Source organism: Salmo salar, chromosome ssa27 (genome assembly GCF_905237065.1).
Source record: "Salmo salar chromosome ssa27, Ssal_v3.1, whole genome shotgun sequence".
Lineage (NCBI taxonomy): Eukaryota > Metazoa > Chordata > Actinopteri > Salmoniformes > Salmonidae > Salmo > Salmo salar.
The window spans coordinates 4,769,237-4,782,057 of NC_059468.1; the positions used below are offsets into that span (position 1 = coordinate 4,769,237).

The 12,821-nt window shown below is 46.4% G+C and overlaps 1 protein-coding gene across 25 annotated transcripts in view; it reads left to right on the plus strand.

The window, feature by feature from the left end:
* Positions 1 to 12,821, plus strand: part of pleca (plectin a) — a 214,106-nt gene that overhangs the window by 155,138 nt on the left and 46,147 nt on the right. For all 25 annotated transcript variants that reach the window (XM_014177003.2, XM_014177006.2, XM_014177008.2 and 22 more), the window contains 2 exons: positions 1,538 to 1,630; positions 12,633 to 12,799. In XM_014177003.2, the coding sequence (XP_014032478.1) occupies positions 1,538 to 1,630; positions 12,633 to 12,799 (260 nt within the window). The remainder of the gene's footprint in view (positions 1 to 1,537; positions 1,631 to 12,632; positions 12,800 to 12,821) is intronic.

Consider the following 12,821-nt stretch of genomic DNA (forward strand, 5'->3'; position numbering starts at 1 on the left):
AGACTGATATTCTGCAAAAGGTACAGGGATTGGACTGCTGAGGACTGGGGTAAAGTCATTTTCTCTGATGAATCCCCTTTACGATAGTTTGGGGCATCCGGAAAAAAGCTTGTCCGGAGAAGACAAGGTGAGTGATACCATCAGTCCTGTGTCATGCCAACAGTAAAGCATCCTGAGACCATTCATGCGTAAGGTTGCTTCTCAGCCAAAGGAGTGGGCTCACTCACAATTTTGCCTAAGAACACAGCCATGAATAAAGAATGGTACCAACACATCCAGTTTGGTGATGAACAGTGCCTTTTCCAGCATGATGGAGCACCTTGCCATAAGGCAAAAGTTATAACTAAGTGGCTCGGGGAACAAAACATCGATATTTTTGGGTCCATGGCCAGGAAACTCCCCAGACCTTAATCCCATTGAGTACTTGTGGTCAATCCTCAAGAGGTGGGTGGACAAACAAAAACCCACAAATTCTGACAAACTCCAAGCATTGATTATGCAAGAATGGGCTGCCATCAGTCAGGCTGTGGCCCAGAAGTTAATTGACAGCAGACTTTGTGAAAAATCATTCTCAAAACTTTTGGCCACGACTGTACATGGGTAGTCATGAGAAAGACCCCCCCCAATAGTGATCGACTATCGTGGATCGCTATGGGGCGTAATGTAGTCTTGTACACAATCGCCCAACCTTCACACACTCTCGCTCTCTGTCTCTCTCTCGTGTGTGTGTGTGTGTGTGTGTGTGTGTGTGTGTGTGTGTGTGTGGTTACAGTAGGCTAACGTATGTCAATGGTTTTAGGAACAGCAGTTTCATCAGGCAGGATTTAGGCTACCAACTGCCTAGCCAGTAGTAGCTCAATCTCGGGTGCAATAATCACGTTCCCGCACTGACTGACTGTGTGGAGGCTCATTGATTTAACGTTACGTTAGCCTACGTGATACACTAGTAAAGTAATAAAATATATAGCTGTCGGCTATGTTAGCCACGACTTACCGTTCTTTGTGCAGCTTCAAATGTCGAACAAAGTTGGAAATTGTTGCGCCTCCATCTGTAATTTTCTTCCCGCATGTTTTGCAAGTTGCAATCCATTTTTGTTGATACAGCGTCGTCTTTATAACCGAAAATAATAATTTTGGGTATCATCTTTCCAAGGGCTCCATCTGAATTCACCCGCCGACGTTCCTCTGCACTGCCGAGCAACTTTTTCTCAGTTGGCACAATTTGATTGGCTGCTGTCCGATTCAAACTGTAATCCGTTAAATTGATGCGCTGCACACTTTTTTAATAGCATCATTTTTAATATTTGGAGGGTATCAAATCAGGTCGAGTCAAAAGGCTCAAGTCCAAGTTAAGTCACGAGTCGTTGGTGTTAAAGTCAAAGTCGAGTTGCAAGTCATCATATTTGTGACTAAGTCATGTGACTCGAGTCCACACCTTTGCCTTATAATTCATTAGCTAACCATTTAGATATATATTAATCTAGAGGGCCAATTTTCTATAAGATGGTTGTACATACTTGTGTCCCATTTGTGACAGGTCAAACTGGTCAACATCAGAAATGATGACATCGCTGATGGAAACCCCAAGCTGACCCTGGGCCTGATATGGACCATCATCCTTCACTTCCAGGTATGTCATGCTTCACTCATAACATAAAACAAACTAATATGTTTATTATTATTCAAATGATAGACCTAGGCCAGGGTGATGCGATCTAGGTAAAACATCCTAAAACCTGTTTGTTAAACTACATGGCCAAAAGTATGTGGACACCTGCTCGTCGAACATCTCATTCCAATATCATGGGAATTTATATTGAGTTGGTCCCCTTTTGCTGCTATAATAGCCTCCACTCTTATGGGAAGGCTTTCCACTAGATGTTGGAACATTGCTGCGGGGACTTGCTTCCATCCAGCCACAAGAGCGTTACTGAGGTCAGGCACTGAGGTCAGGCACTGATGTTGGGCGATTAGGCCTGGCTCCCAGTCAGCGTTCCAATCAATCAAATTTCAATCAAATTTATTGATAAAGCCTCTTTTACATCAGCCGATGTCACAAAGAGTTATACAGAAACCCAGTCTAAAACCCCAAACAGCAAGCAATGCAGATGTAGAAGCACGGTGGCTGTGAAAAACCTCCTAGAAAGACAGGAACCTAGGAAGAAACCTAGAGAGGAACCAGGCTCTGAGGGGTAGCCAGTCCTCTACTGGCTGTGCCAGGTGGAGATTATAACAGTACCAAGATGTTCAAACGTTCATAGATGACCAGCAGGGTCAAATAATCATAATCACAGTGGTTGTAGGTCAGCACCTCAGGAGTAAATGTCAGTTGGCTTTTCATAGCCGATCATTCAGAGTTAGAGACAGCAGGTGCGGTAGAGAGAGAGAGTCGAAAACAGCAGGTCCGGGACAAGGTAGCACGTCCGGTGAACAGGTCAGGCTTCCATAGCCGCAGGCAGAAGAGTTGAAACTGGAGCAGCAGCATGACCAGGTGGACTGGGGACAGCAAGGAGTCATCAGGCCAGGTAGTCCTGAGGCATGGTCCTAGGGCTCAGATCCTTTGAGAGAAGAGAAAGAGAGAGAATTAGAGGGAGAATACTTAAATTCACACAGGACACCGGATAAGACAGGAGAAATACTCCAGATATAACAGACTGACCCTAGCCCCCCGACACAAACTATTGCAGCATAGTTACTGGAGTATGAAACAGGAGGGGTCGGGAGACACTGTGGCCCCATCCGACTATACCCCCGGACAGGGCCAACAGGCAGGATATAACCCCACCCACTTTGCCAAGCACAGCCCCCACACCACTAGAGGGATATCTTCAACCACCAACTTACTACCCTGAGACAAGGTCGAGTATAGCCCACGAAGATCTCCCCCACGGCACGAACCCGAGGGAGGCGCAAACCCGGACAGGAAGAACACGTCAGAGACTCAACCCACTCAAGTGACGCATCCCTCCAAGGGATGGCATGGAAGAGCACCAGTAAAGACAGTGACTCAGCCCCCCGTAATAGGGTTTGAGGCAGACAATCCCAGTGGAGAGAGGGGAACTGGCCAGGCAGAGACAGCAAGGGTGGTTCGTTGCTCCAGTGCCTTTCCATTCACCTTCACACCCCTGGGCCAGACTACACTCAATCATAGGACCTACTGAAGAGATGAGTCTTCAATAAAGACTTAAAGGTTGAGACCGAGTCTGCATCTCTCAAGCAGACCATTCCATAAAAATGGAGTTCTATAGGGGAAAGCCCTGCCTCCAGCTGTTTGCTTAGAAATTCTAGGGACAATAAAGAGGCCTGCGTCTTGTGACCGTAGCGTACGTGTAGGCATGTACGGCAGGACCAAATTGGAAAGATAGATGGGAGCAAGCCCATGTTATGCTTTGTATGTTAGCAGTAAAACCTTGAAATCAGCCCTAGCCTTAACAGGAAGCCAGTGTAGAGAGGCTAGCACTGGAGCAATATGGTAACATTTTTGCGTTCTAGTCAAGATTCTAGCAGCCATGTTTAGCACTAACTGAAGTTTATTTAGTGCTTTATCCGGGTAGCCGGAAAGTAGAGCATTGCAGTACTCTAATCTAAACTCTGCAAAAAAAGAAACGTCCCTTTGTCAGGACCCTGTCTTTCAAAGATAATTCGTAAAAATTCAAATAACTTCACAGATCTTCATTGTAAAGGGTTTAAACACTGTTTCCCATGCTTGTTCAAAACAATTAATGAACATGCACCTGTGGAACGGTCGTTAAGACACTAACAGCTATACAGACAGTAGGCAATTAAGGTCACAGTTATGAAAACTTAGGACACTAAAGAGGACTTTCTACTGACTCTGAAAAACACCAGAAGAAAGATGCCCAGGGTCCCTACTCATCTGCGTGAACGTGTCTTAGGAATGCTGCAAGGAGGCATGAGGACTGCAGATGTGGCCAGGGCAATAAATTGCAATGTCTGTACTGTGAGACGCCTAAGACAGCGCTACAGGCAGACAGGACGGACAGCTGATCGTCCTCACAGTGGGAGCCCACGTGTAACAACACTTGCACAGGATCGGCACATCCGAAGATCACACCTGCGGGACAGGTACAGGATGGCAACAACAACTGCCCGAGTTACACCAGGAACGCACAATCCCTCCATCAGTGCGCAGACTGTCCGCAATAGGCTGAGAGTGGCTGGACTGAGGGCTTGTAGGCCTGTTGTAAGGCAGGTCCTCACCAGACATCACCGGCAACAACGTCGCCTATGGGCACAAACCCACCGTCGCTGGACCAGACAGGACTGGCAAAAAGGGCTCTTCTCTGACGAGTCGCGGTTTTGTCTCACCAGGGGTGATGGTCGGATTCGCGTTTATCGTCGAAGGAATGAGCGTTACACCGAGGCTTGTACTCTGGAGTGGGATCGATTTGGAGGTGGAGGGTCCGTCATGGTCTGGGGCGGTGTGTCACAGCATCATCGGACTGAGCTTGTTGTCATTGCAGGCAATCTCAACTCTGTGCGTTACGGAGAAGACATCCTCCTCCCTCATGTGGTACCCTTCCTGCAGGCTCATCCTGACATGACCCTCCAGCATACTGCTCTTTCTGTGGGTGATTTCCTGCAAGACAGGAATGTCAGTGTTCTGCCATGGCCAGCAAAGAGCCCGGATCTCAATCCCGTTGAGCACGTCTGGGACCTGTTGGATCGGAGGATGAGGGCTAGGGCCATTCCCCCAGATATGTCCGGGAACTTCCAGGTGCCTTGGTGGAAGAGTGGGGTAACATCTCACAGCAAGAACTGGCAAATCTGATGCAGTCCATGAGGAGGAGATGCACTGCAGTACTTAATGCAGCTGGTGGCCACACCAGATACTGACTGTTACTTTTGACCCCCCCTTTGTTCAGGGACACATTATTCCATTTCTGTTAGTCACATGTCTGTGGAACTTGTTCAGTTTATGTCTCAGTTGTTGAATCTTGTTATGTTCATACAAATATTCACACATGTTAAGTTTCCTGAAAATAAACACAGTTGACAGTGAGAGGATGTTTCTTTTTTTTGCTGAGTTTAGAGGTGACAAAAGCATGGATACATTTTTCTGCATCATTTTTGGACAGAAGGTTTCTGATTTTTGCAATGTCACGTAGATGGAAAATTCATCCTAAAGATGTTCGATGGAGTTGAGGTCAATGCTCAGTGCAGGCCAGTCAAGTTCTTCCACACCAATCTCGTCAAATCATTTCTGTTTGAACCTTGCTTTGTGCATGGGGGCATTGTCATGCTGAAAAGGTAAAGGGGCTTCCCCAAACTGTTACCACAAAGTTGGATGCACAGAACCGTCTTGAATGTCATTGTACTGTGCATTCGGAGAGTATTCAGAGTCCTCTGAATACTTACGTAAGGTATTTCATTTTTAAATTTCTTACAAATTTGCAACAATTTCTAAAAACCTGTTTTTGCTTTGTCATTATGGGGTATTGTGTGTAGATTGATGAGGTGGGAAAACAATTGAATCTATTTTAGAATAAGGCTGTAACTTAACAAAATGTGGAAAAAGTCAAGGGGTCTGAATACTTTCCGAATGCGCTGTATACTGTAGCGTTAATATTTTTCTTCAATGGAACTAAGGGGCCCAGCCTGAACCATGAAAAACAGCCCCAGACCATTATTCCTCCTCCACCAAGCTTTACAGTTTGCACTGCATTCGGGCAGGTAGCGTTCTCCTGGCATCCGCCAAACCCATATTAGTCCGTCAGACTGCCAGATATTGAAGCGTGATTCATCACTCCAGACAAGGTATTTCCACTGCTCCAGAGTCCAATGGTGGGAGCTTTACACCACTCCAGCCGACACTTGGCATTGCGCATGGTGATCTTAGGCTTGTGTGCGGCTGCTCGGCCATGGAAACCTATTTCATGAAGCTCCCGATGAACAGTTCTTGTGCTGACACTGCTTCCCGAGGCTGTTTGGAACTCAGTAGTGTGTGTTGCAACCAAGGACAGACAATGTTTGCGTGCTACGCGCTTCAGCACTCAGCGGTCCCATTCTGTGAGCTTGTGTGGCCTACCACTTCGCAGCTGAGCCTTTGTTGCTCCTAGACATTTCCACTTCACAATAACAGCACTTACAGTTGACCTGGGCAGCTCTAGCAGGGCAGAAGTTTGATGAACTGACTTGTTGGAAAGGTGGCATCCTATTACAGTGCCACATTGAAAGTCACTGAGCTCTTCAGTACGTGTCATTCTACTGCCAATGTTTGTCTATGGAGATTGCATGAATGTGTGCTCGATTCTATACACCTGTCAGCAACAGGTGTGGCTTACATAGCTGAATCCACTAATTTGAAGGGGTGTCCACATACTTTTTACCATGTAGTATATATTTCACCTGGAAGGATAATTTCTGATCCTTGCCTGCAGTAGTAGGGAAACCTATAGTAGTACATTATAACTTTTCTGGGCCAACTAATCAACTCCAAGCCCACCGCTTCTGTTGATAGAGCAGATATGAGTCCAATTAAATTATTCAAAAAAATCGGCCTCTTTTGGCATTTGGCACCCGCTGTCTATACACAACTCTGCTACTCATTATTCCCATATGTCTGAAGGATTTCAGACTAAACATCGAAAAAAACATATTGAAACTCTCATACCATGTGAGGTTTTCATCCTCAATATAACTCAATAAAGGATGAAAATTATTTCTGCCCAAATGGGAGATGCTTGGGAGTATTTGGTTATTTGTTTTAGCAGTTGAGAGTATTTTGAAATATGGAAAAAGAAGGGCAAGGAGATTCTTTGATTCTATAATGGATATACTGGTTATACTGGGATTACCATCATGTGGAATTCCGTCCACTCCAGGGTGACTCAGTGTTTCCCGTGGGGAGGCAGGAAAGAGAGGTGGGTGTGGCAGGTAGTGGATATATACTTTGTTTTGATGAGAGGAATCTGACTTTGTCCCAAATGGCACTCTATTCCCTATGTAGTTCACTACTTAGGCCCATAGGCGCAACATGATTATCCTTTTGTTTACGGTTGGATGCCTTGATGAAGTGGAAGGAAGCAGGAATCTCTATAGATTCTCATAAAGGCGAATTGATGTTTCCGTGTGGTGTGTGTGAGTCACATCATGAGTACCTACATAGAAGTGTGGTTCCCCCACTACAGAGAAGAAGGGAGAGGGATGGTAAGGCCTTGAGGGATGGTAAGGCCTACATTTTTCCTCTCTCCACCCTTTCCTTCAAAAAAGCCTGAAAGTGATATTAGAACCACTGACAGTGTTCCACCACCGGCCAAACATTGAAAGTCACATTGGTCATAAAGCAATCTTTCTTGTTCAAATAAGGCTCTACAAAGTGTCCTTTTTATGACTAAAAGTAACCACTACTCCATGGATCATCCATTTTTTATTTGGTTATTGTTTTATTTTTGGTGGTTGAGAGGGGTTTGGGTTATTCATTGTATTTCTAACAAGGTAATACATTCATTATTTAACAATGCATTGAACAAACACAGTATGCAATGCACACATATTATTGAGCATTGAGTAACAGCAACATAACACTAAACACATGTCGAGTCAGTGTGTAGCGGGTCGGACGAAGTCAGGCGCAGGATACAGAACTGAGTAAACCCTAGAAACTGCTGCACCTCCTTTACCGTGGTGGGAGTCAGCCAATTACACATGGCTGAAATGTGGTCACTCTCCATCTCCACCCCTGAAGGGGAAATGCGGTACCCTAGGAAGGAGACGGACTGTTGGAAGAACAGACGTTTCTCAGCCTTGACATACAGGTCATGCTCCAACAGTCGACCAAGCACCCTGCGCACCAGGGACACATGCTCGGCGCGTGTAGCGGAGTATATCAGAATGTCGTCGATATACACCACTACACCCTGCCTGAGCAGGTCGCGGAAAATCTCGTCTACAAAGGACTGGAAGACTGATGGAGCATTCATCAGCCCGTACGGCATGACGAGGTATTCATAGTGCCCAGAGGCGGTACTAAATGCTGTCTTCCACTCATCCCCCTCCCGGATACGCACCAGATTGTACGCGCTCCTGAGATCCAATTTTGTGAAGAAGCGCGCCCCGTTTATTGACTCGATCGCACTGGCTATGAGAGGCAGCGGGTAACTGTACCTCACAGTGATCTGATTGATCCCTCGATAGTCAATACACGGGCGTAAACCACCCTCCTTCTTCACAAAAAATAAACTCGAGGAGGCAGGTGAAGTGGAAGGCCGAATGTATCCCTGCCCCAGAGATTTGGAGACACATGTTTCCATAGCCGCCGTCTCCTCCTGTGACAGAGGATACACGTGACTCCTGGGAAGTGCTGTGTCTACCAGGAGATTTATCGCACAATCCCCCCGTCGATGAGGTGGTAATTTAGTTGTCACGTCGTGTGTGTAGGTGGCAGGGAAGTCAGGCGCAGGAGAAACAAACTTGGTATTACTGGAGTAGTTTAATAAAGTAAAAACAAACTCCAAAACCAAAGTACATAATAAAATAAACATGGCTACAATAACCCGTCGCACACCAATCCAACAACACGAGCACATAACAACAAACAATCTCTGGAGGACATGAGGGGAAATAGAGGGTTAAATACACAACTTGTAATGAATGGGATTGGAAACAGGTGTGTAGGAAGACAAGACAAAACCAATGGAAAATGAAAAATGGATCCATGATGGCTAGAAGACCGGTGACGTCGACCGCCGAGCACCGCCCGAACAAGGAGGGCCATCGACTTTGGCAGAAGTCGTGACATTAGTCGCCCTCTTCTTACAGAAGGCGAGAGCCAAATCGGCATATTCAGAGGGGATGTGCAAGGTGGAGACCTGGTCTGGACTCTCCACCGTAGTAGTACCGATGGAAACACCTACACACCTCCCTAAGCACTTATGTGGCCATCCCTTGAGAGCCCTCTGTTGCCACGAAATAGTGGGGTCATGATAGGCCAACCAGGGAAGACCCAACACCACGGGAAACGCAGGAGAATCGATCAGGAAGAGACTAATTCTCTCCTCATGACCCTCCTGCGTTATCATACATAGTGGGGCAGTGGTCTCCCTAATCAGCCCTGACCCTAAAGGATGACTATCTAAGGCATGTACAGGGAAGGGCACATCAACAGGAACAATAGGGATCCCTAATATAAGTGCAAATGAACAGTCAATAAAGTTCCCAGCTGCGCCTGAATCTACTAGCGCCTTATGCGGGGAAAACTCAGGAAATTCTACACACACACACATGTGCGCAACAGGGAGCTCTGGGTGAGTCGGGTGCCCACTCACCTGGCATGATCCAACAGTGTCCTGCCTGCTGCCTCGACTCCTTGGGGAACCTCCCCATCACCGACCAGCAGTGTGCCCTCTGCGGCCACATGTGGTATAGGAAGGTAATGGTCGATCAGGGCCCACTCATTCCAACCCGCGCTGGCAGCCAGGGTCCTGAAGCCCAGAACTAAGTCCTGTGCACTCCTCATCCCCTGTCTGAAATGGAACAAGCGTTCCCCCGCCGCTCTCCCCTCAGGTGGATGATCGAATACCGCCCGGAATCGGCAGGTGAAATCCTCATAGCGGACCGACGCTGCCTCTACTCCTCCCCAGACGGCGTTGGCCCACTCAAGCGCTTTCCCCGACAAACAGGAGATGAGGGCGGACACGCTCTCGTGTCCCGAGGGAGCCGGGTGAACGGTCGCCAGGTAGAGCTCCAACTGGAGCAGGAACCCCTGGCACCCGGGAGCCGTCCCATCATATGCCCTCGGGAGCGAGAGCCGAATCCCACTGGATCCTGGTGACGGAGGGGTGGACAGTGGTGTGGGTTGGGGTGAAGTTGATGGGGGTGTGGGAAAACCCCCTGTCGTGTCTTTGGCTATGCCGGATTAAGTGATATGACAAGCTATTCTATAAAATTCTTTCTCTGTAATTAATATCACCTGATTCGCTAATCATGTAAATGTAATTAACTAGAAAGTCGGGACACCACGGAGGAGTGTTTATGGAGCCGTTATCTTCCGAATAAACTCTTAAAGACTTTAATATTTCACATCGATAGCCGTCATCTTAATCGTCAACTTATTTTCAGTCTCATAATGAAAGTGGTCAATTCTTGGTTATCTTCACGAACCCTGGCTAACAAGTTGAATTAGCAATACCAAATTGGGTTTAATTATTTATTTACTAAATACCTAAACTAATCACACAGAATTACATATACGCAGAATACAAATGATGTCATACAGAAAAAGCCCCTGGTGGACGGAGCCGACATGGCGGCTGGTTACACAAAGAAAGGGGGTTGGGCTTGAATGAAAGAGCGGGAAGACTTAGGAACAAAGAAACAGCAGCTATGCTATCGTAAATACATTATCTTATGCATTCTAAATTACCGCCCATTTGGAAAAGGGAAATGCAATAAATATTTACTCTGAGCTGTGCTTCGGTAGGTTGGTCGTAGATGCTGGCCGGGTTGGCCAACAGATCTTCTGGTCCTCGGAAGAATGTCTCTGGTGGTAAATTGGATACGTGGTAGTATCTTCGTCTGTGGTAGACTGGATCCGTCGTCCGTCCTTTCCTAGCCCACGTCTACAGCGGCCGCTGCTAACTCAATGGCTAGGAAGTATCACTTCTGTAGTGAATAAGTTCAAAGTTCATACCATTCACAACCAAAGCTCACGCCAAGGTTGGCTTAGTTCTGTACTTGACATGTGTGTCCTTATAACGCAGAGGCTGCAGACCTCACATAGTGGAACTCTGGAGAACATTGGTCATTGTCTTATATAGTGGCGAGGGGAGGAGGGTGTTTTTCATCGTTTATAACCCCTGTCTCTTCACAGGGGTGGGCCACTGATCAAGCAGGGCACTTTCCTTATGAAAACCCAATTCTCTCAATTGGATCCTAACAAACAATTTCAATATCAAACATTTCAATTGCATAACAATTCCATGTGACTCTGATAACTAGAGGGCGTATACTTTCCCCAGGTACAGTTTATGTCGTCCTGTCATCAGTCATAATGTCTCAGATGACAACCGAACTGACATCCATACTCCTTAAGTTCCAAAGCATATTTCCAACTGGTTTTATTACCAAAATATGGTTCCTTTTCCCCATTTGTTTGATGTTCCCAGACTCTCTATATTTAACAAAGGCTATTCAACAGTCCTTCAGTAGGGTCAGAAAGAGAGGGGAAGGGAGAAAGGTATTTATGGGGGGGGTCATAAACCTTAACCACCGGCCAACGTCATGACACCCCTCTCTCCCATCAGTCCATGGTGTGCAGCACGTGATCCATGGCTGTGCCAATATTTTGGAGCATCGTCGGGTGCTGCTGGACGCGCTCCTCCACTGGTAACGGAGGACTAGGTGCACCTGCTGACTCCATAATTTTGGTGCGTGTTTCTGTCAAGAGTCAGTGTGTAGCGGGTCGAACTGAGTAAAAAACGTAACTTTACTCGAAGTAAACCAACAAAATATTCCACACTGGGAAACACCCCAGCTCACAGAAATACTGACCACTTCACAACGAACAAACACGCACAAAATAATAAATAATGAACATGTAATTAAGGAATTGAAACCAGGTGTTTAAAACAAAGACAAAACAAAAGGAAAATGAAAAGTGGATCGGCAATGGCTAGAAGGCCGGTGACGTCAACCGCCGAATGCCGCCCGAGCAAGGAGAGGGACCGATTTCGGCGGAAGTCGTGAGAACACAGCTCCACCATTTATCTTAAGTTACCTCAGTATTGTTGAAGCTTCCTGTAGATGCAGTAGTTGTCATCTCTCTCTTCAGAGGGAAATAGACTGCTGAGAGATTCTCAAGGCTGTACCTGTGACTCATAGCTTTATCTTCCAACTTCGTTTAAACAGGAATTCGCTGCAGGAATTCACTGCACCTTATTAAATTCTGTGCCCCATGGATGTTTTTACTCTCACAACTTGGATTCTGCAACCGGGAACATAAAGCTGTTTGGGGTGTTTTCACAGCAGCAAACTGCAATAGATTTCATATGCATTTTGCATCTGACTGTTGGTTATTGAGGTTGAAAATGTGAGTCATCTTAAGCCTGGATCAAGTCAAGTTGCTTATTGGAAAAAGGTTTCCCTGCCTTTGAACTTGAAATCAATGCATTATGATTATACCTAAGCACACAGAGTTCTCTTCCGTTATGTTCCCTTTATCCACAGCCCATAACCCTTTTTGCCAGCCTTTTTTCCAACCCACCACACCTTGAACCATCTATAACACTGTTATTCAGTCCTGGGGACCTACAAGGTGTGCACGCATTTGTTCAAGCCCAGTTCTAACACACCTGATTCAAATAATTAACCAATCATCAAATTAGTTAAATCAGTTCCAGGCTGTATCACAACCGGCCGTGATTGGGAGTCCCATAAGGCGGTGCACAATTGGCCCAGCATCGTCCGAGTTAAGGTTTGGCCGGGGTAGGCCGTCATTGTAAATAATAATTTGTTCTTAACTGACTTGCCTAGTTAAATAAAGGTTAAACCAAAAAAATAAAGATGTGTTAGTACTACTAGAATTGAACAAAAGCCTGTATACCCTATGGATCCTCAGGACCATGATTAAAGAACACTTTATAGTCTGCCTCACCAATACCCCCCGCCTCCAGATCTCCGACATCCAGGTGAATGGCCAGTCAGACGACATGACAGCCAAGGAGAAGCTGCTGCTGTGGTCCCAGCGCATGGTGGAGGGGTACCACGGGATGCGCTGCGACAACTTCACCACCAGCTGGAGGGACGGCAAGCTCTTCAACGCTGTCATACACAAACACAGGTGAGATGCATCCTTGAAGGAG